General features: G+C 53.9%; 1 protein-coding gene across 3 annotated transcripts in view; it reads left to right on the forward strand.

Moving 5' to 3' along the window:
* Positions 1-27,615, forward strand: part of AGAP3 (ArfGAP with GTPase domain, ankyrin repeat and PH domain 3) — a 101,067-nt gene that overhangs the window by 4,811 nt on the left and 68,641 nt on the right. Inside the window, exon 1 of one of the 3 annotated variants that reach the window (XM_053409717.1) lies at positions 26,011-26,857. The exons of the other annotated variants lie outside the window; for them this stretch is intronic. Within the exon in view, the coding sequence (XP_053265692.1) occupies positions 26,026-26,857 (832 nt within the window). The 5' untranslated portion in view covers positions 26,011-26,025. Of the gene's footprint in view, positions 1-26,010; positions 26,858-27,615 lie in introns of those variants that run through there. 3 annotated transcript variants of the gene reach the window in all.

The following is a 27,615-nucleotide window of genomic DNA, read 5'->3' on the forward strand; positions in this document are numbered from 1 at the left end:
TGGATCAAGGAAAGGGGCTCTTACAGAACTTTTAAGCCGCTCTTTCAAATACAGTATATAATTTGGCAAAACTGTACAGATGGCCAGTATTTTGTTTGCTTCTCTGTTTTGTTCCTGCTAGCGAAAGACAAATTCACACAGCTGAAACTTTTGGCTTTGTAGTTTACTCTTCCTAAGATCTCAGTTGAATTAAATATACAGTGGACGCTTGGGTTGCGAACGTGATCCATGTGGGAGGCACATTCGCAACCCGCAGCACCTCGTCTGCGCATGCATAGGTTGTGATTCGGCGCTTCTGTGCATGTGAGACCGCGGAAACCCGGAAGTAACCCATTACGGTACTTCTGGGTTCGGCACGGTTCGCAACCTGAAAACACGCAACCTGAAGCGTCTGTAACCCGAGGTATGACTGTATTCGATATATTCCCGTGTGTGTGATAGGCAATTTTGTATCACAGTTAAGTTCTAGCAGAAGTTGCTTCCTTCCCTTCTGCAATTTGGGCTGGGGAGGAGAGCAAGGCTTGCAAGGGGGTCTCGCTCTCTGCCTCTGGGACATCCAGCCGTCCTGGGGCCCAGAAACAGGTTCTGCTCCTGTGCCCTTTCCCATTTAAGGGACTCTTAACTCTGAGCTAACCATGGGAAAGGGAATCGTATAACTGTAGAACTGCGGAGTTGGAAGGGACCCCAGGGGTCCTCTGGTCCACCCCCTGCAATGCAGGAATCTCAGCTCAAGCATCCCTGACGGATGGCTGTCCGATCTCTGCTTAAAAACCTCCCAGGAAGGAGAGTCCATTCTGCTGCTGAATGGCTCTTCCCGCCAGAAAGTCCTTCCAGGTGTTTAGTCCGAATCTCCTTTCTTGTACTTTGAATCCAGGCAGCAGAAAACCAGCTTGTTCCACCTTCACTGGAGGGACACTCAAGTCTGGATTTGCAAAGGAAAGTTTGGCTTGGAACAAATTGCCTTTTGCTTGGTGCCAGACAGTGGGCAACTGGCTTAGTGGCCAACTCTGCTCTTCTCCACTGCACCCCCCCAAAGTGTATTGTGGGCAGAGGGCTGGTAATATATATATATGTTGCACAGTCCCCATGGCCTCCCCATTCCATTCCAGATTTGTGGGTTGTGCCCCTTTGCTTGGTTCGTTTGGGCTGCTTGGGGGTCTCTGAAGAAGCCTGGACTTTGAGTCCTGGGGGGGGGGGAGAACTGTAGTGTGGGGTGGTCCAGCAGGGAGGCGGCTCTGATTCCTGCAATGGCAGAGGTTGGACTAGATGTCTCTTGGAGTTCCCTTCCACCGCTACAATTCTACAATTCTGTGGGTTGCTCCCAGCCACACCCTCTCCCCGGGGCTCTTACGGCTAGAGTACGAAACGCCCCACATTTTTCTTCTGGGTTTCTGTGGCTTTTGCTGTGCTTGGATCCTGCAGCAGCTGCCTTGAGTTTGTGGCTCAAGAGCTCCACTGACCCACAGGCAGCTCTGGGGGGCTGGAGTGTGGCAGATTCCTGGGCGCTGGCCTGTCTCTTGCAATTCGTCTTGTGCCGGAGGCGGCAAGTGTTCTGGGGGTGGGGACAGGCACCCGCCCGTCTTCTGTGGCTCTGTCAAAGACAAGCTTCTAGTCTTCCCTTCCTTCCTCCCACCCTCCCACATGTTTCTTGGCCACTCAGCCTTACCCATTTTTTGTGGGGTGGGCGGGCACTGGCAACTCCCTCGTATCTCTTTTCCTAATCTCATAGGTCACCATTTATTGTGGAACGAGCACCATAGTAGTATTATTCTTTATTCTTTATTAAATCTGTGTACCAGCCTTCATCTGAAGACCACAGGGCGATTCACAACATAGAAATGCGAAGTGAGAAGCCAAAATGCATGATAAGAACAAGAGCAAGAGCAAACCCTTCGCCCCCCCCCCCCCGAAACAGATTTAAAAGGCCATAGAATGTTCATCAGCCAAGGCCTGGTTAGAGAGAAATGTTTTCACCTGGTGCCTAAAGATATGTAATGATGGTGCTAGGCGAACTTCCCTGGGGAGAGCATCCCACAGATGGGGAGCCACTGCAGAGAAGGCCCCGTCCTCGTGTTGCCACCCTCTGGACTTCACATGGAGGAGGCACATGAAGGAGGGCCTCGGAAGGTGATCTCAGGGTCTGGGTAGGTTCATATGGAGAGAGGTGGTCCTTGAGGTATTGTGGTCCTGAGCCATTTAAGGCTTTATAGGTCAAAACTTTGAATTGGGCCCAGAAACTAATCGGTAACAAGTGCAGTCGGACCAGGATCGGTGTAATATGCTCAAACCGTCTTCCTCCACTGAGCAACCTGGTAGCTGAATTCTGCACCAGCTGAAGTTTCCGAACCGTCTTCAGAGGCAAGCCCTACATAGAACGCATTGCAGTAATCTAACCTTGAGGATACCAGAGCATAGACTACAGTAGTTAGGCTATCCCTGTCCAGATAGGGGCATAGCTGGGCCACCAACTGAAGATGATGGAAGGCACTCTGGGCCACTGAGACCACCTGAGCCTCGAGCAACAGCAAAGGATCCAGGAAGACCCCCAAGCTACGAACCTGCTCCTTCAGAGGAAGCGTATCCCCATCAAAAGCAGGCCACCTCCCAGCCATCTGGTCTGAGGAACCACCCACTAACACAGCCTCAGTCGTATCTGGATTGAGCTTCAGTTTGTGGCTCTCATCCAGTCCATTACTGAGGCAAGACTTCCAGCACTTCCACTGCCTCACCTGCAGGTGTCAAGGAGAAGTAGAGTTGTGTGTCATCAGTATATTTCTGACAACGTACCCCAAACCTCAGAATAACACAACTCAGTGGTCTCATGTAGATGTTAAACAGTATATAGGGGATAGAATTGAGTCCTCAAAAACCCCACGGTGAAGGCTCCATGGGGCCAAAGAACACCCCCAAGCACCCCCCTCTTGGAACAAACCGTCTGAGTAGGACCGGAACCACCACAAAGCGGTTCCACCCACCCCCGGTCCAAAAGAATCCTATGGCTGATGGAATTGAAAGCCACTGAGAGGTCGAGGAGAATTAACAGGGGCACATTTTCCCCTCTCTCTCCCAACAGAGGTCATCATGCAGGGAGACCAAAGCAGTTTCTGTGCTCAAACGAGGCCTAAACGCCAATTGAAACGGATCCAGAAAACCCGCTTCCTCCCAGAGCGCCTGGATCTGGTCTGCGACCACCCGCTCCAGAACCTAAGAATAGTATTTTAGGGGGTTCGCTTGGTTTTGCCGTTTGGTTTCCAAGCAACAGAAGACATTTCTGTCACGTTTTCAAAGATTCTTTCCTCTCCAACCCGGGGGGGCGGTGCGAGGAGGGAGCTGCCGTCTGCTATCTGGGCTGCCGGGGGGTGGGGAGTGGGGCTGCTTGGGGCTTCAGCACCCCTCTTCCTGGCAGCTGCCTCTGCTGGTCTTGAGTGCGAGTCCTCTTGCTCATGGGGCTAAATCCTGCACATCTGCCTGGCCGTAAGAACCATTACCGCCTGGCAGTGGAGACCCAGGTTCAGAAGGACGTTCGCCCTCTGCCCACATGTGGGGGCCACCTTTCCCCTTCCCCACACACCCATGGCACTCCCCATGGCGCCACGTGGCACTCTGGGGCCGTGGTGCCTGCCACCACGTAGCTTGTGTGCAGCAGACACATCCCGACACTAGCAGAACTGCTGCCTTAGAAAAATAGAATTCTGGAGCTGAAGGGACGCCAGGGGTCATCTAGCCCAACCCCCTGCAATGAATGCAGAAATCTTTTTGCCTAATGTGGGGCTCGAACCCAGAACCCCGAGATTAAGAGTCTATAGGACCGCCTCTCCTGCTCTGCCCCACGGAGGACCTTAAGGTCCACAAATAACAACACTTTGGAGGTCCCAAGTCGCAAGGTGGTTAGATTGGTCTCAACTAGGGCCAGGGCCTTTTCAGTACTGGCCCCGACTTGGTGGAACACTCTGTCACAAGAGACCAGGGCCCAGCAGGACTTGACATCTGTTCCGCCTGGCCTTTGGTTTGGACTCAGTCTGACCCTTATGTTTCCCTCCCCTTACGGTTGTGATCTATGGACTACTTTTAAAAAGAGGCTGCATTTTAAATTGCATTTTAACCTTTATTTTAAATCCTGCCCCCCTTACTATGTTTTTGCTGTGATTTTATTGGTGTTAGCCGCCCTGAGCCTGGCTCTGGCTGGGGAGGGCAGGGTATAAATAAAATTTATTATTATTTTTATGCTCCAGCAGCAACTGAGCTCCCTCTGCTTGGCTTCAGGCGACTCTGCCGTGTGAGGCAGGGCTGATGCCACTCTCTCCAACTTCCCTCCTGCCAGGGAAGCCAAGGAGAGCCTGGCAGATGGGCAGATGGTGCCAGTCCTGTTGCACACAAAAAGAGCACCTGGCACCCCTGAGTTTGCCTGGGCCCAGGTGCCCCTGGGTGGGCATCTTGCCATGCTGTGCCACCCTGGCCCCTCCCTTGGGCTGGTCGCTGGGGCAGCTGAGCAGGGAGAGGGCAGGTGCTGATGGGGGGCATCTGCTTGGGAGAGGCACGTGTGGAAGATGTGATGCCCAGGGGGCTGCCCAGTGCCAGGCGGGTGGGTGGAACTTGGCCTCCCTCCAGCAGATTCCCCATTGCAGGTGACGGGGCCAAACTTCGCCCAAGAGATTGGGGGTGTGTGTTTGTGGTGGGGTCTATCTGTCTGAGGGCATGGTTGCTCAGCAGGGAGGATTTGATTTAAATCAAATTGATTTAAATCACTAGTCAGTAAGACTTGATTTAAATCCTTATTTTTTTACAGAAAGACTCATTCTTGCTGGTATAATCTTAATATTTGCAACCAGATGAAGGTTTCATTTTTGGAATAATAAATTTTCAGAGTAGTTTTTACAGTTATATAAAAAAATACAGATTAGGTTATACTATTAGAAATACATAGACAGACAATTGTGAAATTATTGTCAGGTTTAATAAGTTAACTGCTTATATTTGCTGTACTTTAATGGAAGGAGAAGAATAATCATTTCCTTAGTAACAATTTAAACAATTTATTTAACTAAAATAATAACATTAGAACCTTTGTATCCATGTTTGTTAACTGATGTGGTTAAACTTTTTTTAAAAAAAAACCCCAACAACCTTAGACTGAGTTTTACCACACATGAAAAACTTAAAGCAAAACCTGATGAATAGCCTTTGGACTATAATGTATTTTAAATAGAAAACTATCTTTAGAAAGGTTTTTCCTGCAAAAGCATTTTATTTTAAAAATCCAATTTAAATTTTAAAAAATCTGATTAAATTTGTTAAAAATCAGTGATTTTTATCCACCCTGTTGCTCAGTTATTTGGGGTCTTGCAGGCTCCCCCAAATCCTGTTGTTTGAAAATGTTACTGCATTGAACCTTATATTGTGTTGTGGCTCCGTGATTCCTACTCCCCCCCTCAATGCTAAGAAGTCAGGAATTTGCCCCCAGGTCCCTAGAAAACTCACCTGTTCCCAGCCTGAAAGCACCCCCAAATCAAAGTTGGCATATAGAATCGTAGAAATTGGAGGGGATCCCAAAGGTCATCTGGTCCAACCCTCTGCAATGCATGAAGCACAGCAAAAAGTGGGCTGGGCGTGTGTCCACCCCCCCCTCCATCTGCAAATAATGTGATTTTCGAGATGGATCTCAATTTTATGCCCGTCTGTAACTTGTCAAAGGAATGAAGACTTGGCAGAAGAGGTTTGCCTTAAGAGAGAGAGCTCAGCTCTAAGAATCAGGGAACTGAGGTGTTTTGAGAGGGGATTGATGCTTTTGAATTCTGGTGCTGGAGGAGACTCTGGAGTCCCACGGACTGCAAGAAGATCAAACCTCTCCATTCTGAAGGAAATCAGGCCTGAGTGCTCCCTGGAAGGACAGATCCTGAAGCTGAGGCTCCAATATTTTGGCCACCTCATGAGAAGAGAAGACTCCCTGGAAAAGACCCTGATGTTGGGAAAGATGGAGGGCGCAAGGAGAAGGGGACGACAGAGGATGAGATGGTTGGACAGTGTTCTCGAAGCTACCAGCATGAGTTTGACCAAACTGCGGGAGGCAGTGGAAGACAGGAGGGCCTGGCGTGCTCTGGTCCAGGGGGTCACAAAGAGGCGGACACGACTAAATGACTAAACAACAACAACAAGAGAGGGGATTTTTGGTGGTGGATTTTTACAAAAAGGGAGCCTTGTTTTGGAGAGAGAACTGGAAGAGGGAGTGGCGGCTGTCAGGCTCCAGGATGCGACACCAAATACAACGTTGAGCTGGTTACAAATGGAATCGCGGAGGCAACAATTAGAGTTTCCTGAAAAATGCAGAAGTCCTTTGGCTGGCAAGGGGCAAAGGGAGGTTGCTGCCTGCTTCTCCCATCTTCCCCGCCTGGTCCCCACATCAGTCCTGCGAGGCAGGCCAGGCTGGAAAAGGGGGCTGGCTGAAGCCCACTTGGGGTGGGGGGCTTCCTGCCTTCCCTGGGGTCCCACTTCTTCCAGGCTCCCTTTCCGCCTCTGCTCCATGGGGCGGTCGAAGGGCTCCTGCTGTGATGAAGGGGCCTGAGCTGCCCGTTGTCACTGCCCTCCAGACCTTGGCAAGCCAGGGGGCAGCTGCTTCCCTCCCCTCCGGCAGCTGGCGTGGGGGTTGGGGTGGGAGCTGGTCACCAGCTGACTGGCAGGGTGGGGGCGGAAGGCTGGAGCTGGACGAGGAATCTCTGCCCTCTGACTCACAGGCTGGCACTGCCCTTGGCCGCCTTTTCGTCCAGGCTGCCTGGCATGCTCTGTGGCTGCCACTGAATGCCAGTGCTCGGCAGATGAATGTAACAGCCTCCTAGATGAGGCCATCGGGAGCCCACCTTGTCCAGCATCCTAGAATTGTAGAGGGGACCCTGAGGGTCATCCAGTCCAACCCCTTGCAAGGCAGAAATCTCAGCTCAAACATCCATGACAGGTGTTCAGCCAAGCTCTGCTTAAAAACCTACAAGGAAGGAGAAGAGGACTGCTGTCTTAAATCTCTTACTGTCAGAAGGTTCTTCCTTTTCTCCCAACCAGATGCCTCAAATGCAAACCAGTGACCAGGATTCGAACTCAAGTCCAATGCTTTCCCTGCCTGGAGTTTCCAGCAACTGGGATTCAGAAGCATTGCTGCCTCTGACTGTGGAGGCAGAACAGAGCCAGCTATGGATATCTGTATCCATGAATTCATCTAATATTCTCTGCAAGCTACCCCTATCTCTTGTGGCAGGGAGTTCCACAGGTTAACTTTATTGCATCCACCCTGAATCTCCTCATTCAACATCACTGAAGGTCCACAAGTTCTCCACGCTTTACAATACGGTCATACCTTGGTTTTCGAACGTTTTGGCTCCTGAATGCTGCAAACCCGGAAGTGAGTGTTCCGGTTTGCCAACTATTTTTTGGAAGCCGAACGTCCAATGGGGCTTCTGCAGCTTCCAATTGGCTGCAGGAGCTTCCTGCAGCCAATCAGAAGCCGTGCTTTGGTTTCCAAACATTTTGGAAGTCAAACAGACTCCTGGAACGGATTCTGTTCAGCTTCCAAGGTACGATTGTAATTAATCTGAGTTGTGGGTTTGAGCCCCCCATTGGGCAAAAGATTCCTGCATGGCAGGGGGCTGGACTAGATTACCCTGCGTGGTCCCTTCCAACTCTCCAGTTCTATGATTCTAACATGTCTCTTCTCACGAGCCTCTTCTCTGATCTGAAAAGTCCGAAACTCTGCAACATTTCTTTCTAAGGGAGTCGCTCCCTCCTCTCAGTCATCTGGGTGGCCCTTTTCTGAACATTTTCAAACTCTACAATATTATAGTATTATTCCAAAAGTGGTTGTGCCCTAGATTTGTATAAGGGGAACATGATATTGGCCATCTGGTCCCACCGCCTGCAATGCAAAAATCACAGCGAATAGCTCCTCCCTTTCAGGATCTGGCAATAGAGAGATTAATCTCAATTGTATTTCACGGGGTTGGACTAGATGATCCTTGGGTCCCTTCTGGCCCTGAAGTTCAATGATTCTTTGAGTTCTTTGTAGTCACCCCAATGGATTCTGCCAAGCTGCCGAATTCCTTGAGGTTTCCTCCTAGAAGTGCCCTTCTGGGCATGTCTTGCCCACCTCCCTGGCGCTGCCTGCCTGACCCTGCCTGTCTCAGAGCAGCAGGAAGGAAGGCAGGAAGTTCTGCGGGCAGCGCCAGGAAGTTGTTGGGCTGCGCAGGTGGTTGTGGGCGGCTTCTTGCGGCTTCCGCCTGGGTTTCCCCAGTGGTGGCTCCCTGGGGGGGGGGCCGGAGGATGGGCAGGGCTGTCACCTTCCGGGGACTCCTCCCTCCCTCCCTCTTCCTTCCTTGGCTATGTGTGGACAAAGGCAAAACAAGGAGAGCCTTCAGCTGGATCCGGCCAGTGAACCCTCCAGCCTCTTCTCACAGCGGCCAACCAGGTGCCTCCAAAGGGGAGCCTTTCCCCACTCTTGCTCTCTGCCATTTCAAGGTAGACTGGCTCTGTCCATGGAGGCTCGATTTGGGAATCCAAGGAGAGCGTGCTGCATCAGGGCAGTGGCCAGCCAGACGCCCCCAGGTGGAGCGGAACGTAAGAGCTCTCTCCCATCCCACAATTTCCAGCAACTAGGGTTCCCCCCCCATACATATATTTATTTGGTTTTTCAGATTAAAACTTTACAGTCACATATCAAACATATAAGTAAGATTCCCAGGAATTTCCCAGAATTCCCTCCTCCTCCCCTTTGTGGGTCCTGTTGTTGTTTAGTCATTTAGTGGTGTCCGCTTCTTCGTGACCCCCTGGACCAGAGCACGCCAGGCCCTCCTGTCTTCCACTGCCTCCCGCAGTTGGGTCAAACTCATGCTGGTAGCTTCCAGAACACTGTCCCACCATCTCGTCCTCTGTCGTCCCCTTCTCCTTGTGCCCTCCATCTTTCCCAGCATCTGGGTCTTTTCCAGGGAGTCTTCTCTTCTCCTGAGGTGGTCAAAGTATTGGAGCCTAAGCTTCAGAATCTGTCCTTCCAGGGAGCACTCAGGGCTGATTTCCTTCAGAATGGAGAGGTTTGATCTTCTTGCAGTCCATGGGACTCTCAAGAGTCTCCTCCAGCACCAGAATTCAAAAGCATCCATTCTTTGGCGATCAGCCTTCTTTATGGTCCAGCTCTCACTTCCATACATCACTACTGGGAAAACCATAGCTTTAACTATACAGACCTTTGTTGGCAAGGTGATGTCTCTGTTTTTTAAGATGCTGCCTAGGTTTGTCATTGCTTTTCTCCCAAGAAAAGCAATGTGAGTCCTACTGTTAATCATTTCCTCCTGCAACTTTTATGAGAATCCAAATCTTTTACCTCTCCATTGCGTCCAAAATTCACCCTTAAACGACGAGTGATATTCCAATCCTACTAAAGGTTTTAACTGTTTGCAATGGTTTTTATGATAGGTTATAAATTTTCCCCATACCTTATTGAAATTTTGGTCTTCCTGATTTCTGATTCTTCCGGTCATTTTGGCCATTTCGGCATAATCCATCCACTTGATCTGCCTGCCTTCTCTGGACTTTATCTTCTTTCCACCTCTGGGCCAGTAACATCCGCACAGCCGTAGTCATGAACATAGATAGTCTTTCCTGCTCCCTTGCGATTTTGGCACTTAGAATTCCTCCAAGGAAGGCTTTGGGGGTTTTCTTTAAGAAAAGGTTATTTTAAACATTTTTTTCAGCAGCTGGGATTCAGAAGTGTTCCTGGCCCCTGGCAGAGCCGTGCCAGGGTGGCTAAGAGCCGCTGGGAGCTCTCTCCTCCTCCGTGAATCTGCCTAATCCTCTTTTAAAGTCCTCCAAGTTGGTGGCCACCTCTGCCCCAAGTGGCAGGGAGTTCCACAGTTTATGTGCTGCATGAAGAAGGGCTTCTTTCCTCTGTCCTGACCAGGCTGGTCAGGCTTCGAAGCCCCCCAAACAAGAGCAGGTTGTCCTGGAGTCCCGTGCCCAGTTCTGGGCACCACCATTTAAGAAGGATATGGACAAGGGATGTTTCAGCTGAGGTTCCTGCCCCGCAGTGGGTTGGACTAGATGACCCCTGGGGTTCCCTTCCAGCTCTCGTATTCTCTTGCTCTGTGGCAAGCTGGAACGTGGGCACAGGATTTGGAAGGCAAGCCTGGTGAGGAACGGCTGAAGGAGCTGGGTATGTTGAGCCTGGAAAAGAGGAGACTGAGAGGAGATATGAGAGCCACCTTCAAATATCTTAAAGGCCGTCACATGGGAGAGGGAGCGTGCTTGTTTTCCCCTGCTCCAGAGGGCAGGACTCGAACCCGTGGCTTCCAACGACAAGAAAGGAGATTGCAAGTAAACATTGAGACAGGGAGAGCTGTTTGGCAGTGGAACAGACTCCCCTGGAGTCTCCTTCATCTTGCATTTTTCAACAGAGGCTGGAGGGCTGCCTGTCCTGGATGTTTTAGGTGTGATTCCTGCGTTGAAGGGGGTTGGGATAGATGACCCCTGGGGTCCCAACGCTGTAATTCTCCGATTCATCTACTCCCCACCACCCACCGGGTTCTTGGTTGCTCCTGAAGGCCTGCTGGCTCACCACAGCCCCAACATAAATCTGCCTCCTGCCTCCCCAGCCGAGTCCTCTTCCCACGGAGCGCCCCCTTTCCTTGCCAAAGGCGAGAGGAGGCTTCCCAGTCCTGCCGCTGGAAGTGGGAATTGGCAAAGCCTTTTGGCCCGAGAGCCCAGAGCCTCTTTGGCTTCTGTCATTGCCTAGGAAACCCAGAGAGGGAGGTCTCCATCTTGTGGAGGGAGAAGAGCAGATTCATAGAATTGTAGAGCTGAAAGGGACCCCTGAGGGTCATCTAGCCCAACCCCCACAAGGGGAAGGGTAGCCTGTGGAATGTGGGGGTCTCTCTTGTGTGTGGGGAGCCCCACCTTGAACCCGTTCCTGGGCCAGGTGTTCAATGAAGCTGGAAGATTCAGGACAAATAAAAGGAAGTTCTTCATGCAGTGCAGAGTTAAACTGTGGAACTCACTGCCACAGGAGGCAGGGATGGCTTTAAAAGAGGATTGGACAAATTCAGGGAGGAGGAAAGGGCTATTGGCTCTGCCCTCCACAGTCGGAGGCAGCAGTGCTTCCGAATACCAGTTGCTGGAAGCAGCAGGAGGGGAGAAAGAGGCTCTTGTGTTCGAATCCTGCTTGTGGGTTCCCCATAATGGGCATCTGGGTGGCTGCTGTGAGAAGAGGATGCTGGACGAGTTGAGCCACTGGCCTCATCTGGCAGACTCTGCTTGTGTTATTCAGGACATCCTCAACTGGCCTTCTTAGCTTCCTGGCTGATTTCTTAAGAGAAATCGGGGTCTTGGATGCGGATCCATCACAGTTTGTGCTAGGAGAGCTGCCTGCCCTCGTGGCGCTTCCTGCAACCCCCTTCTCCCCAAACCAGCAGGCTTTTACCCCACAGATTGGCTGCCCCCAAGGTTCCTAGATTCCAGCTTGCATTTTTCTACCTGGCAGGAGAGCCAGGCCAGGCCTTGCAGCCCTCGCAGGATCGGTGCCTTCCTGACCCGCAGAGTCCGCCAGAGTCTCTCGCCCGCCTGAGCTGCTGCACATCTGGCCAGCAAGCTCACAGCTGGAGAGGAAGCTTGCCTGACCTTCTCCACCCGCCTGCCAGGCTTCCCAGGGGTCAGAAGCAAAAGGCAAACCCGCTGAGCGGGGGGAGGGGGCGAGGGGACGTGTGTGCCCATCTGGCAGTGCCAACCGGGGCTTAAGATCTCTGTCCTGCGGTGACCTTCCTCTCCATTGCTAGTGCAGCGAAGAGCAGGGCGGGACCAGGCGGGCAGGGCTGGAGAAATCCCAGGCACAACACACGCATCCAGATTTGCAGTATATTGCCAGGTCACGATATCACAATACAGACTTCAAACTGGTTTTGGATTATATATCAATATATTGCTTAACTTTCCCACTTGAGTGCAGTTCCTTGGGATGCAAAATATTTTCCAGCTCTGTCTCCTTGAGTAACAATAATAATAGTAGTAGTAGTAGTAGTAATAATAATAATAATAATAATAATTTTATTTATGCCCCGCCCATCTGGCTGAGTTTTCTTAGCCACTCTGGGTGGCTCCCAATCGAGTGTTAAAAACAATACAGCATTAAATATTAAAAACTTCCCTAAACAGGGAGGCAGGTTGGTGATAAAGTACCCAACTGGGAGAGGGGAGAATAATAGAATCCTAGAATGGCCGACTTTGAAGGGACCCCTGAGGATCATCTAGTCCAACCCAATCTCAACTCAAGTATCCTTGACAGGTGGCCATCCAACCGGTGCTTAAAAACCTCCAGCCAAGGAGAGACCACCTCTTTCTGAGGGATTCTGTCCCACAGTCAAATATGCAGCCTTGGGGTGTGAAACATTTTCCAGTTCTGCACAGAGCCTGGTTCTTAAGTCCTGGGCTGAATGAGCCGTTGCAGATTTAAAATCTGACTATAAAGCATCTGTCTGGGAGACCCGGCCTCAAATCCCCCACTTTCTATATACTTCAGATTTATGTTGTGAACCATCCTGAGGTCTACAGGTGAGGGGGGGGAGAGATATACATGGAAGGGTGTCCATGGAACTGGGGGCTCTTTTGCCTTTCTTGTATTTTCCTGTGCTGCAACACACCCTAGAACCTAGAATCACAAGTTAGTAACAACCACAAGAGCGAAACTTCCAGGAGCCCAGGAATTCCTTAGCCTTGCTTTCCCCCTCTTGACACCCTCCAAACTGGACTACAAATCCCATCATCCCCAGTCCAGCGTGACTGTGCTCCCACCCGCTGCCCCACCCCTGTGGAGCTGTGCCAGCAGGGGCTGTTGGGAGTTGTAGTCCAAACCAGCTGCAGTGATCCACTCTTTAGCCAGGTTGCAAAAGGCAGGTGGCAAATGGCTTAGGGGAACGACTGCCGTGACGCTTCTTCCGCCAGGAGGAACACATTAAACAGCTGCTCCTGTTCCGACAGCAAAGCGGGACTCTTTCTCTTGACACTTGTTCTGCAAATGGGAAGGAAGCGCCTTTGGCGTCTTGCCGGGGGCTCAGTTTCCTGATTTCCAAGTGAGACGGAGGCTCAGTCTGTGGCCTCTGCAGAAACAAGGAGGCTGCAGCAGAAGTTCTCCAGGGGAGGACACCATGTCCCCTTTGAGGCTCGGAAAGGGCTCTGGTGGGCGCCAGCTCTGCCAGCTTCCCTGCCTGCCTGCCTCAGGATAAATGCCACCCGGATCCCAAAGGGCTGGTCTTTGTCATCTGCATCCATTAAGGAAGGAGACAAATGAGCCTCCAGCCAAGTTCAGTGGGTGCAGCCTGTATCTTCCGAAATATTGTCATCCCTGCAGCAGAGCAGGTGGGATTTAGAGACTTGGCTGAGCAGCCCCCAATTCTGCTAAGTGTTATTAATAAACCCACCTGAGGTTCCAGGCAGGCTCTGCCTGTTCCGCTACTGCCTGCAGAAGCTTTTGGGTCTCAATGCCCGGCTGGCCTTGCCCTGCAGAGAGACTGCCAGGACCGGGGAGGGGGCAAGGGCAAGCACCCGCCGGACTCCTCCCTTCAGCAGTGGGGAGATGCCAGCAAGCAGGGAGATGGATTTGGGTCGCCTTTGGGGCTGCGATATCATGCAGACCTATGGGGAGCAAAATGTTTTCTGGTCGCTGTTCAGGCGGACAGCTTTTCCCCCTCCTTGCCGTTTTTTATTTGAACGGGAGCTGCTCTTCAGCCTCGTTTCCCAGAGCAACGGACGCAGCCTGAGAATCGGAAGAAATGCCACACAAGGTCAGGGACAAACGGCAGCAGGTAGAAGCCCCAATGCCACAGGGAAACGGCTCGATGGAAATAATAATAATAATAATAATAATAATAATAATAATAATAATTTTTATTTACTGTATTTTTCGCTCCATAAGACGCACCTGACCGTAAGACGCACCTAGTTTTTAGAGAGGGAAAACAAGAAAAAATATTCTGAACCAAACAGTGGATGTATGATTTTTGTGGTTCATGCTGTGGCCACAGACATGTGATCTGATGGTGAATTTGGGGTGATCCAATGCAAAAATCCTGAGGATCCATGGGCTTTTACCTCCCCCCTCCCAGGCAGCCTCCTTTATTGCTAGCGTCCCTTATCTCTCTCCCGATTCCACCGATCAGCTGCAGCGTCCCTTATCTCTCTCCCTGATCTGCAAACGATCAGCGGCTTTGTTTCAACACACCCATCCCTCTTTCTAAAAAAAAAAAAAACATGATCTGCTTTTTGCCCCTGGGCAATTCGGCTCCAGGGACACCTCTCTGGGATGGGGCCAGGAACGCAGCGTGTTCATGTCAAAACTGGCATAGCATCCCCCCCCATGGGCAACTATTTTTCCTGTGTGTCCTTTTGCGCCAACTGCAGCTCCCCAGAGTTCTGCAGCAGTGGCCCCAGAGCCAGTGCCGTGCAGTAGTCTAGAGGAGGTGCAGCCTAGTGAGCACTGTGGCCCTCAGGGGTCACTTGTCACCTGTCTGAATTTGGTTACCTTTGTTTCAAGTCCATCCCAGACTCAGAAGGGGGGGTGTACATAAGAAGGAACCAAGAACAGAGACTTAGCGCGTTGTTCTGCCTCTCCTTGCAATTATCTGCTCTCTGCTTCCACTCTCCTGCTCCTTCCTGCCCCTGGGACTTGGCCTCTGGGCTTCTGCCCCCCAGGAGCCAGTCTAAATCCCTCTCTTGTTGAAAGGCCTGAGGTGCCCCTGCCAAGCAGTGTGCTTCTTCCCGGGGGGGGGGGGAGCTCCTCTTCTGCCAGGCAGGAGACCTTTGGTTGTCCAGGGGAGGCCGGGGTCCAAGGCGTCTGTGTAGCCGGCTGTCTGCTTCTGCTCTTTGACTCCCCTGAAGGCGGTGGACTCTCCTTCGTTGGAGGTTATTAAGCAGAGGCCAGATGGCCACCCGCCAGGGTCTCTGGAGTTGTGATTCCTGCTAGAGCAGGGGGTTGGACTAGACGACCCACAGGGTCCCTCCAAACTTCACAATTCTATCCCTCGGTCCTGTATACCTGAAGGAGCGTCTCCACCCCCATCGTTCTGCCCGGACACTGAGGTCCAGCTCTGAGGGCCTTCTGGCAGTTCCCTCATTGCGAGAGGCCAAGTTACAGGGAACCAGGCAGAGGGCCTTCTCGGTAGTGGCACCCGCCCTGTGGAATGCCCTCCCTTCAGATGTGAAGGAAATAAGTAGCTAGCTTATCTTTAAAAAACATCTGAAGTCAGTCCTGTTCAGGGAAGTTTTGAATATTTAATGCTGTATTATTTTTCAACAATTGATTGGGAACCACCCAGAGTGGCTGGGGAAACTCAGCCAGATGGGTGGGGTATAAATAATATATTATTATTATTATTATTATTATTATTATTATTATTATTATTATTATTATTATTATTAGGCCAGGCAGGTCCCCAGAGGACATGTTGCCTCTGTGCACTTTTGGTCCCTCTCAGCCTCAGGGAGCCTCTGACCACCATGGCACGTCCTCCTCCGGCTAGAGGTTGGACCCATCCCTTCCCTCGGGAGTCTGTGGCGAATGGTGTGCTGGCTCCCACTCCAGGGGAAGCGCCTAGCCTCTCATGCACAGACTGCCTCGTGGGATTCCTGCTTTTCTGGGGGGGGATCTCCAGGTGAACCCCCCCTTTCCCTGGGCTCCTCCCCAGCCTTCCTCACAGAGTCCTCCTCTCTTTGCAAATGGGGTCCTGACTCGATGTCCCAGCTGTGGGCTTGGGCCCCACTGAGAAGCCACAGCTGGCTGAGCCGGGTGACCCAGATGAGGTGACTCAGCAACCCAAGCAAAACAGGGGGGGGGGAGAGGTATTTACAAATAACGCCCCCAGCACACTTTTGCAGGCTGAGTCAGGTGTCTGAGCAGTCTCTGCAATCGGGGGGGGGGGGGAGCCTCAAATAGGTCACAGACTCGCCCACGTATCCCAGCCCCTTTTGTCTCTTATGCCAGCCCTGTTCAACGACCCCCCCCCCCACTTTGCTTGCTTGCTTGCTCCCGGGAAACAGAGAGCCCTCCCATTCTGGAAAGGCCTTGCACCGCATCCCAACAGCCCCGGGGACAAGGGTCTGGGGCGTGTGGAGCAGCCTCCCTTGTTTGCGGCTGAGGGTTGTCACATTGCCACCATCCCCACCGAGGAGGCTGAGAGAGGAGCTTGTGGCCGTGCAATGATGTAGACCTTCATAAGTGACTGCTGGATCGGGCCCACCCAGCCCACCCTCCTGTTCCCACAATGGCAAGCCAGTTGCCCCAAGGGAAACCCCCAAATGGGTACAAGTCTTCTCCCCTCCTGTGGTTTTTGTAAGAACAAAGCAGATGTTGTTTAGTCGTGTCCGCCTCTTTGTGACCCCCTGGACCAGAGCACGCCAGGCACTCCTGTCTTCCACTGCCTCCCGCAGTTTGGTCAAACTCATGCTGGTAGCTTCGAGAACACTGTCCCACCATCTCGTCCTCTGTCGTCCCCTTCTCCTTGCGCCCTCCATCTTTCCCAACATCAGTGTCTTCTCCAGGAGGTGGCCAAAGTCTTGGAGCCTCAGCTTCAGGATCTATCCTTCCAGTGAGCACTCAGGGCTGATTTCCTTCAGAATGGAGAGGTTTGATCTTCTTGCAGTCCATGGGACTCTCAAGAGTCTCCTCCAGCACCAGAATTCAAAAGCATCCATTCTTTGGCGATCAGCCTTCTTTATGGTCCAGCTCTCACTTTAATAAGAATAAGAATAAGAATAAGAATAAGAATAAGAATAAGAATAAGAATAAGAATAAAGTCCCCCCAGCCACTCTGGGCGGCTTCCAACAAAACACTAAAATACAATAACCTATTAAACATGAAAATCTTCCCTAAACAGGGCTGCCTTTAGATGTCTTCTAAAAGTCTGGTAGTTATTTTTCTCTTTGACATCTGGTGGTGGGGCGTTCCACAGGGCAGGCGCCACTACCGAGAAGGCCCTCTGCCTGGTTCCCTGTAACTTGGCTTCTTGCAGGGAGGGAACCGCCAGAAGGCCCTCGGAGCTGGACCTCAGTGTCTGGGTAGAACTATGGGGGTGGAGACGCTCCTTCAGGTCTACTGGGCTGAGGCCATTTAGGGCTTTCAAGGTCAGCACCAACACTTTGAATTGTGCTCAGAAACGTACTGGGAGCCAGTGTAGGTCTTTCAAGATAGTTGGCGGCATCTAAAGATGGTTTTTTAGGAAGCGGTTTGATAACCGCTACTTAAACTGCATACATCACTACTGGGAAAACCAGAGCTTGAACTATACGGACCTTTGTTGGAAGGTGATGTCTCTGCTTTTTAAGATGCTTTTGAAGACATAGCAGATAGCTCCATCCATAGAGACTCTCAATCTCAGGGTCATGGGTTTGAGTCCCAGGTTGAGCAAAAAGATTCCTGTATTGCAGGGGTTGGGCTAGATGACCCTCAGGGACCCTTCCAACTCTGATTCTGTAAGAAGAGCCTGCTGGATGAGGCCAAGGACTCTAGTCCAACACCCTCTAGTTCTTACGGTCACCGACCAGATGCCCATTACGGAGAACGTGCAAGCAGGATTTGTTCTGAAGTTGCCTTTAGGAGACAGATATGAACTCCTCTCCTGGCCTGGAGCAGGATGTGAGTGCAAGAACCTCTTTCTCCCCTCCTGTGGCGTCTTAAGTTCTGGGATTCAGAAGCATGGCTGACTCTGTGGAGGCAGAGCAGAGCCCTTGTGGTCAGTCACCACCCCTAGCCCTCTCCTCCTCCAGGAATTTGTATAATCCTCTTCTAAAGCCAACCAGGTTGGTTGAAGCCATCACTTCTTCCAGTGGCAGGGAGTTCCACCGTCTGGCTCTGCCCTGCGTGAAGGTCTTTCTCTGATCTGTTCTAATGCATTGCCAGTGACGCATTTGATGCTCTACCAGGCAAATGGGGGGGGGCTCTTTGTGGGCCACCTGTTTCCCCTTTTCCAGGCACTTCTGTGAGATTTAACACCTGTCTGAAATGGTGGAATAAATGCTCGAAAGCCCTTTATTTTCACATCTGCACCCTGTGCACAAGAGCTCGGAAAAACGAGCTTCTTGATAATCAATAATCATGTGTTGGTTGCCAGATCAGGCCAGGGAGGAGCTGGACTCCCGGCAATTGCCTTGCATGCCAGAGTGCACATGTTTGGGCGCATGTCTGCAGACGTTCACATGTGTGTGACCGGCTGCTCGGAAGTGAAGGCATCACAAGATGGCATGCGCTGGACCTGCAGCCTCAGATGGGCAGATTTACACCTATCCCTGTCATTAACTGGGAACAAATGCTGGGCTGTCGTTGCAAAGTGTTCTCCGCAACGTTTTCCTCCTCACCATGTGGGTCTGCGCATGGAATGTGGCTCTTTCCTCCTTCCTGAGCCACAACCCCCCCCCTTTATCCTCCTTGGTTTTGCAGGGAAACTCAGCTACTCCCGCCTCTCTGGTTTCCAGCCAGTGAGAGGAGTCATAGCAATGACTGGCATCTGGGAAGAGGGATCCAGCCAATAGACACGGAGAAAGCCAGAGCAAAACACACATTCCTCAAGCCTTTTCTGCTGGCCTTTCTGCTTCCTGCCTTGCAGAGATTCCACTCTGGGATCCAGCATTTGAGCGCAGACCTGGGTCGCACTTCATATGCCAAAATAAAAACGTCTTCTAAGTCTGTAAACGTTTAAAATGCACTGTTGATGCCAATGCAGATGCGCTGGCGCATCTTGCAGGCGGCTGAGAGAGGGCAGCTTACGCCAGCCCTGCAAAGTAGGCCACTTTTTCTTTTTCTTTTGTTAGAGCGTTTATTAATATTCCAATAAAAACATTCAATTAGTATATCAAATCATAATCCAGTAAAAATAAAAAACTAACATATAAACAAATCCAATTCTGAATTTAATTCTAATTTTGCTACTTCCCACAGCCTGAACATCAAAGCAACTCCAAGTCCCACAATATTTCCATATTTCATCACTTTTCCTTTTTCCTGAAGGGAGGAGGACAGGGCTGGTGCCGTGCTATTCTTATTATATAGATAGTTTTAATTCTATCAATGTTTATTTGTTCTTATTCATCCCCCCCAATGTCTTTAGCTGTTCTTATTTTATCTGTAAGCTGCCTTGAGTACCTTTCAGAGAAAAAGGCAGAGGAATAATAATAATAATAATAATCTGGTGACGTGGGTGGGGTGGGATCGTGAAGTCATTTGCAGGAGGAGTGCAATTAATGAAGGGCTGGAGGAGAGGCGGGGGGGGAGTGAGGGTTTCAGCAGTGACCAGAAGGGTGATGGGTGATGTCTGGATGGGTGCACAGCAGAAGGACCCCATTGCAGCTGGCAGAAGGGCAGACCTGGAAGAGGAGGTTCTGAGCTGCGATTCCTGCCTAGATGCCCTTTGGGGAGACCTCCGTTCACTATAAGCAGAGCTTGCGGGGCTGTTCTTCCGCAGGCGGGTTTTCTGCATTGCGAGGAGGGAGAGATGGCTTTGGGGGGAGAGATGCGGCGGGGGGGGGGAGGCGGACGGAGCGGCTTGGAAGGGGGAGGGGCGTGCGGGGGCGGAGCTCTTTCCTGTCCTCCCCCCCCCCGTCCCCGAATGACGCGCGAGCCCAACTGCGCAGCCCCTCCGGATCCACGACTGACGTCCGGACAGGCGGGCGTCACTCTCCCCCCCCCAAATCCCCCGGACGTTTCTCCAGGCGCCAGCAGCCTGGCACGGGGGGGGGCACCCTCGCCCTCTCCTCCCCCTCGCCTGGGATGGGGGAGGGTCTTGGGCCCCCTGTCCTCAGATTCCCCCCCCCAATGCTTCCCGGCGCCGAGTCAGTTCTGCTCAGAGGCGCCCCGCTGAAATGAAGGGACCCAACTCAGTCCCGTTGCTATTATCAGCCGGGGACCAGCAGTTGAGAGCACCCAATGGGTCTACTCTTGAGTAGGACGTGGATCCCACGCGAAAGACCTTCACCAGAGGCTTTGAAGCGGAGGTCGGGGGGGGGCGCCTGTCATGGGCGCTCTAGTTGGGAGTCCTGACTTGCAGGGGTTGGGCTGGATGACCCTCGGGATCCCGCGCCATTCTGTGACTCTACAACTCCCAATCTGCCTTTCTCTTGGTCTCCTGGCTGGAGCCCTGAGAGAAACCCCTCTTGCTCCTCTTCCCCCTTTCAAAGCGTCTCCTCAGTCAGGACATGGGGAGGACCCCTCCCCCCGGATGCCCCCAAAGCAAGTGGGAGAGAGAAGGAAACAGGGGCAGCTCAGCTGGCAGAGCAGAAGACCCTTAATCTCAGGGTCAGTCCATGGCGAACTGATGCCTCCTTGCTAACCTTTTATGTCTGGTTTTACTGCTGCAAACTGCTTTGATCATTTGTCCATGACACACAGGCATACAAGTCTTTTTACAAATACAGGTTTTTTTACAGTTGCAGCAGCGGAGACTGCAGAAGACAGCAGCCGGGGTCTGCAGCTTGTGGGACTCACTGCCACAAGATGCAGCCCCCAGTGACTCAGAAGCCTTTCCCAGGAGGAGAGGGGGCTCTCCTCAGCTGAGTGAGTCAAGAGGGCTCCTTGAGGCAGCTCTGGCTCTGTGGTCCCAGGGGCTTCAGGGGGGCTTTGGGGGACCCTTCTCACCCCCTTCCCCCCAGGAGGGCAGAGCTGAAGGGCCAGCAGGTGCCTCTGAGCAGGGATGGTTTTCTGAGAGCAGTGGCGTAGCGTGGGGGGTGCCAGGGGTGCCGGCCGCACCGGGCGCAACATCTGGGGGGGGCGCGAGTCCAGAGGGAAGGGACAAGTTCCTTCCTCCGCCGGGCTCCCCGCCGCCACCGCCAGCCTTGCGCCCTAGCGCGCGCCCACCCCACCCCCCGCCGCCGCCGCCGCTGCGGCAGCGGCTGCGCTCCACTCACTGCTCGCAGGAGGAGCAGCCGCTGCAGCAGCGCCGACGCCGCCACCGACGCCTGGCCGGGCACCGGCAGCCTCCGCACCCCGATGCCGACGCCGGCGCCATCCCCTTGGCCCAGCCACAGGCGGCGACTGCTTCTGCCGACTGGGAGGGAGGAGAGCTCCGAGGGGCCTCGACGCGCCCTGCGCTCCCCCAAACCCTCCGAGAGGAAGCCGGCGGGCGGGCGAGGGTCTCCCGTCGGAAGGGGGCGCCGCTGGCTCCGGCTCTCAGCGCAAGTCTCAGCCGCGGGGGAGGGGGGGCGAGGACGGAGCTCGGCTGGAAGCCCCCGGACCCGTCCGGGAGGAGGAGAGGCGCTCGCCAAGCCCGGATCTGGAGCGCCTCGGAGCGCGGGCTCCACCTACAGCCCAAGGAGAGGAGGGGGCGGGGAGGCGCCCGAGGGGAGGGGGCTTCGGCTGCCTCGGCCCACGGGGGCTCCGCAAATAATAAATTTAATAAATTCCTGCTGAGCCTTTGGGGGGGGTCCTTGGCTCCTTCGCTCGCCCCCAGCCCCAGTGGCGTAGCGTGGGGGGTGCAGGGGGGGCCGCAACATCTGGGGGGGCGCGCTCGCACTCGAGTGCTAAAATCCACGGGTTAGGGGGCGCAAATTACTTGCCTTGCCCCGGGTGCTGACAACCCACGCTACGCCACTGTCTGAGAGAGACTCCCCAGCTAAGAAACCTGGCTATGTGGTGGCCCTGACTTCTGTGTCACACGCAGATGACTGATGCCCTTGACGAGGCAGGCTTTGTTGCAAGAAGGGAGGCGGATTGGGGTCCCAGAGATCTCTGCTGACCTGCTGAACTCGGGCACAGAAACCAGAAGGCAAAGGAAAGCTCAGATCCTTCCTCCAAGTGGCCTCGCCTGCCCCCCAGTGGCCACCATAGAATTGTGCAGGTTGGAAGAGACCGGGAGGATCGCTGCTCCAGCCCCTGCAATGCAGGAATCTTTTGCCCAGCATGTGGCTTGAACCCGTGACCATGATATAATAATAAACAATAATAATAATAATAATAATTTATTTATATCCCGCCCTCCCCAGCTGAAGCCGGGCTCAGAGTGGCTAACAACAGTAAAAATAACACAGTTTACATAAAATCACAATCAGTTAATTGAAATACGTTCTAAAATCAATTCATTCTATAATCAATTCAGAATCAAATTGATGGCAACCATTGGGCTAGAGTTCTGTGAGGATGACCAAAGGAGAGGGTCAGGCTGTGCCCTGGCCAAAGGCCTGGTGGAACAGCTCCGTTTTGCAGGCCCTGCAGAAAGATGTCAAGTCCCGCAGGGCCCTGGTCTCTTGGGACAGAGCGTTCCACCAGATCGGGGCCACAGCCAAAAAAGCCCTGGCTCTGGTTGAGGCCAGCCTAACCTCTCTGTGGCCTGGAACCTTCAAGATGTTTTTGTTTGAAGACCGTAAGGTCCTCCGTGGGACATACCAGGAGAGGCAGTCCCATAGGTACGAGGGTCCTAGGCCGTATAGGGCTTTAAAGGTTAAAACCAGCACTTTAAACTTGATCCTGTACTCCAGCTGGTAGAGCACCGGGTGAATGTGATCCCACAGTGAGGACCCCGTAAGGAGTCTCACTGCGGCATTCTGCACCCGCTGGATTTTCTGGGTCAGTCTCAAGGGCAGCCCCACATAGAGCGAGTTACAATAATCCAGTCTGGAGGTGGCCGTTGCGTGGATCACAGTGGCCAGATCAGGGCGAGAGAGGCAAGGAGATGAGGAGTCTCAGGCTCTGCTGACTGATCTACCCCATTGCAGGCTGGTGCAGACAGCAGGGCCTCTGTGTTGGGGGGCTTTCTACGGGGAGACAGCCAGGAGCAAGATTTGGAGCAGAGCAACAGGGGCAGATTCCTCAGCTTCTGAAGAGATCTTGCAAGGCCCTTGCGGCTGCAAAGCTGCTCTGTGGACTTTGCTGCCCTTAGACAGGTTTTATTATCCTTCAATCAATTTTTGATGTACCAAATGGTGTCCCCTACGCTGCCCTGTGCCTCGAAACACGCTGTCCTGTGCGGCTGCATTGCGGGGCTGAACCTAATAGCCTGGTTACGGACATGTTAGCCAAATACCAACCATTGGGATGGTTAAGTGGGATTGAGAATAAAATGAGAGAGAGAAGGAGAGGAATCTCACCAGAGGACCTTGTGCAGCTTGTCCGAAAATTCCATGTTTGAGATAATCCAACGCAGATTGTTAAAACCACAGAGTCCAATAACTTGGCAGCCAAACTGGGAAGAACACCTGGACAAGTCTGGGGACTGTGCGAGGTGAGAAGCCAGGGCCGACTTTTCTCTCCCCTTGGACCAACCCAAATGGACGCAGGGCCAAGATGCCGGTGAGACTGAATGGCTTGCCCTCAGCAGCGCTGCAGGGGAGATTCCAGAAAACAGGACTGGCAGGAAGAATGTGCCTCTCTGGACAGAGACAAATGGAGTCAGTCTTGCATGTTCTTTTGCACTGACCCTGGTATCTGACAGTTCGATCTATGTTTATTCATCAGTTGGTTGCTATTAGGGAGTGGAGTTTGGACAAATGCAAGGCAGCCTGCCTTATGTTTACTCAGGATGGAGGCAGTAGCCAAGTTTCTGCAACCTGCAGTGAGGATTTGTGAATGCTAGATGGCACTAACTTGAGTGTCAGATGCAGGGTATTTTTATGGGATGTTTTTGTATTTGTATTGAACCCTCCTGGAATCTTGTACAGTGGTATCTTGGGTTACAGATGCTTCAGGTTACAGACTCCCCTAACCCAGAAATAGGACCTCGGGTTAAGAACTTTGCTTCAGGATGAGAATAGAATTCGTGCAGCAGCGGTGCGGTGGCAGCGGGAGGCCCCATTAGCTAAAGTGGTAAAGGTAAAGGGACCCCTGACCGTTAGGGTCTAGTCGCGGACGACTCTGGGGTTGCGGCGCTCATCTCGCTTTAGTGGCCGAGGGAGCCGGCGTACAGCTTCTGGGTCATGTGGCCAGCATGACTAAGATGCTTCTGGCGAACCAGAGCAGTGCACGGAAACGCCGTTTACCTTCCCGCCAGAGCTGTACCTATTTATCTACTTGCACTTTGACGTGCTAGGTTGGCAGGAGCTGGGACCGAGCAATGGGAGAATACCTCAGGTTAAAAATAGTTTCAGGTTAAGAATGGACCTCCAGAACGAATCAAGTTTGTGATCCAAGGTACCACTGTATGTATGCCAATAACGGCTTGAGAATCAGAGTCACTTCAGTGGGCTGAGTCTCTGTGAAGGGGCTCCAGGAGTGACCCACTTTCCCCGAACCTGGATGGGTCGCTGGGCCTCCGTGCCCCTTCAGAGGCCGCCTCTCCCGGCCAAAGGCAGACTGGACTTTCACATGCAAAGAGGCCCCTCAGGCAAGCGGCAAAGTCTGAGGGGAGGAACTTGCGCAGCTCTGTGTGGACGTTGGCCGGGGATCCAACAAGCCAGCTCTACGTGGCAGCTTCCGGTGGGTAGGAAATGGCGTGTGCCACCTCCTGCAAACCTCAGATTGGCCACCAATGCCCAGCGTGTCCAAGGCAGCCTGGCAGGCGGATCTGTGGCTGTCAGTATAAAGGGAAGCTGTGAGCTTCTGCCTGGGGGTTATTTTATTTCCTAAATGTTATACACCAGTTGCTGGGAAAAACAAATCAACCCCAATCTCATAAATAAAATAGGAAAAATTTAAAACTTTCAAAGAGTTAAAATAACAACAGACAAAACCCCCCAGTAAAGCTCACATTAGCTTCCTAAGCAACTGGAAGCTTTATCCAAATACAAATGTTTTTAGCAGGTGCCAGAAAGATTGCAGTAAAGGCACCTGCTTGCTATCAATAGGCAGGGAGTTCCAAAGTGCAGGTGCCAAGATCACGCAAAAAGATTATGTGGTCCCTGTAACGGCTATGGCATTACTCGTGTGCAGGGGGTTCTTCTGGTGGAAGCTGCCCCAGACAAGTGCATCTGAGCCAAAGATGTTGCTCCTCAGAGGAGGCAGAGGCAGCTGTCCATCCTCCTTCACCTCTTCCACCCAGAAGCTTCCATGCGCTGGCTGCTGGCAGAAGCGACGCTTAGTGGCAGAGCCCCCTGCTTTCGCAGAATTGTAGACTTGGAAGTGACCCCCAGGGGTCATCTAGTCCAACCCCCTGCAATGCAGGAATCTCAGCTCAAGCATCCATGACAGATGGCCGCCAACCTCTGCTTAAAAACCTCCAAGGAAGGAGAGGCCACAGCCTCCCAAAGGAGACTGTTCCACTGCCGGACAGCTCTCGTATTGTCAGAAAGGTCTTCCTGATGTTTAGTCGGAATCTCAGTTCTTGTAACTTGAAGCCATGGGTTCGAGTCCTGCCCTCCAGAGCAGGAGGCTCTTTTGTGTGCAGACGGTCCCAGGTGAGTGACAGCCCCTCGCCTCTTGGCTGCGTGGATTAACCTTTCCTTGACCTGGGGGGCCTTATCTTTGCGCAGAGCTGGCCGGGCTCCGGGCTGGGCCTCGACGGTCCAGCAGAGGGTGCTGTTGCATTAGGAAAAAAACGGTTCGGGGGTTCGGAAGGTCTGGGGCTGGGTTTGGGGGTGGGGGCTAATGGGTGCCCGTCCCTCCTGGCAGAGGCCCGAGCTCGGGGGCCGGGTTTCGAGTCTCCAGAACTGGCCCCACAGCGAGCCTTCCTGGAGTGGATCTGGCCCGCAGCCTCCCAGACGGCAGAGCCCGGGTTTGCCTTTCGGCTGGCCCCAGCGCGCCCCAGGGCTGGGTGGCCCGACGGCTCGCCCTCTTCCTCGGCCCCGCCGTGGGAGCCGCGCCGCTGCCGTCCCGCTCCGTCTTGAGCGAGGCCGCCTTCCCAGCTGCGCGCCGTCGGGCCTCCGCTCCGGGCAGGGCGGGATCCGCGCCAGAGTTTGCGAGGCGCTGTCGGGGCCAGGCCCGGGCACGTCGCTGCCTGGCGCGGGCTGCGATGCGCGAGCCAGAGGAGGCTCTGCCAGCGACGGGGCCAGGCCAGCGCGGACGCGGCGGCGGCGGCATGGGGCGCGGGGCCGCCGGGGCCCGGCCGTGAGCCCCGCGGGGATGCGCAGCAGCGGCAGCAGCCGGCCAGGGCGCGCCGTCGAGGATGGCTGCCGAGGGCTGGCGCTGGCGTGAAGCGGGCCGCCCGCCGGGGACCCCCCGCGCGTGCCCGCGCCGCGCCGTCAGCGTGTGCGAGTCGCTGGACCTGCAAGGCGTGCCCGCCGTCCAGGCGGCCCTCAAGGCGGCCGAGCGCCAGCGCCAGCGCCCCAAGAGCCTCTGCTCGGTGGGCAACGGGCTGGGCGTCGGGCCCCTCGGAGCCGCCCGGCCCCCGACGCGAGCGCGCAGCGGCTTCCTGGACTTCCTGCGCCTCCGCTCGCCCCGACGGCCCGACGACGAAGGCGCGCCGCCGCGCCCGGCCAGCGCCGCCTTCCCGCCGGCCGAGGCGCCCCCGACGGAGCCCGGGGGGTTCCTGCGCGGCGGCTCGCTGTGGGGCAGCCGGCGCTGGAACCTGTTCGGCGCCCGCGCCGACGGGGCGCGCAAGGGCCTCAGCTCGCTGCGCAAGAGCTTTAGCTTCCGCCTGCGCCGCGGCCACGAGCTGCACCGCTCGGGCTCCGGCCTGCTGCGCCCCGCGCGCCTCCGCACCCGCAGCGAGGGCGACGCCAGCTCCCTGCACACCTTTCCCAGCAAGCGGGACCTGCTCTACCCCGACGCCGCGCAGCCCCGCGGGGACCGGGCGCGCCCCGACGGCGGCGGAGGAGGAGGAGGCAGCCTCTGGAAGCTGCTGGCGGGCCGCCTCCGGCGCCGAGAGCGCTGCGCGGGCCGCTCCTTCAGCCCCCTGGACCCCCGCGCCAGCCCCGCCAGCGCCCTCTGGAGCCTCCCGGGGGCCGAGCCTGTCCTCGTCTCGGTGGGGAGCCGCCGCAGCAGCGGGAGGGCGCCCGGTAAGGACGGAGAAAAGCCGGGTGGGTGCGGGGACACCCCTGAAGCAGCACCAAGGCTGTGATCTTCTGGGGGGGCTGGGGGGGTGGACGGTATTATATTTAATGGATTTCTTTGTTGCATATGTATCCCACTCGTTTCTCCATGCAGCTGGAGGTGGCCTGTATTCCTCCTCCGCCCCCCCCACAACAGGCCTGCTAGGGAGGCTGGGCGCTGAGGGAGTGACTGGCCACTTCATGGCTGAGTGGGTGGATTTGAACCTTGGTCTCTCCCAGGTCCTCCTGACCATTGAAGCAGAGGTTGGCTGGTCAGTTTAATAAAGTTAAACTGTGGAACTCCCTGCCACAAGAGATAGGGCTATAAAAGAATTCATGGAGGAGACGGCTTTTAATAGCTACCAGCCAGGATGGCTCTGTTCTGCCTCCACAGTCAGAGGCAGCAAGGCTTCTGAATCCCAGTTGCTGGAAACCCCAGGCTTGAGTTCAAATCCCGGTTGCTGGTTTCCATTTGAGGCATCTGGTTGGCCACTGTGAGAACAGGAGGAACTTTCTGACAGTAAGAGCTTTTAAACAAGGGTCCTTTTCTCCTTCCTTGGAGGTTTTTAAGCAGAGGTTGCCTGGACACCTGTCATGGGTGCTTGAGCTGAGATTCCCGCACCCTTCGGGGGCCCTTCTGACTCTACATTTCTGTGATTCTATGACCCTAACCGCTGCTCCACCGGCTCACAGGCATCGTAGCTCAGTGACAGAACACCCGCTCT

This window comes from Podarcis raffonei, chromosome 12 (assembly GCF_027172205.1).
Source record: "Podarcis raffonei isolate rPodRaf1 chromosome 12, rPodRaf1.pri, whole genome shotgun sequence".
Classification (NCBI taxonomy): Eukaryota; Metazoa; Chordata; class Lepidosauria; order Squamata; family Lacertidae; genus Podarcis; species Podarcis raffonei.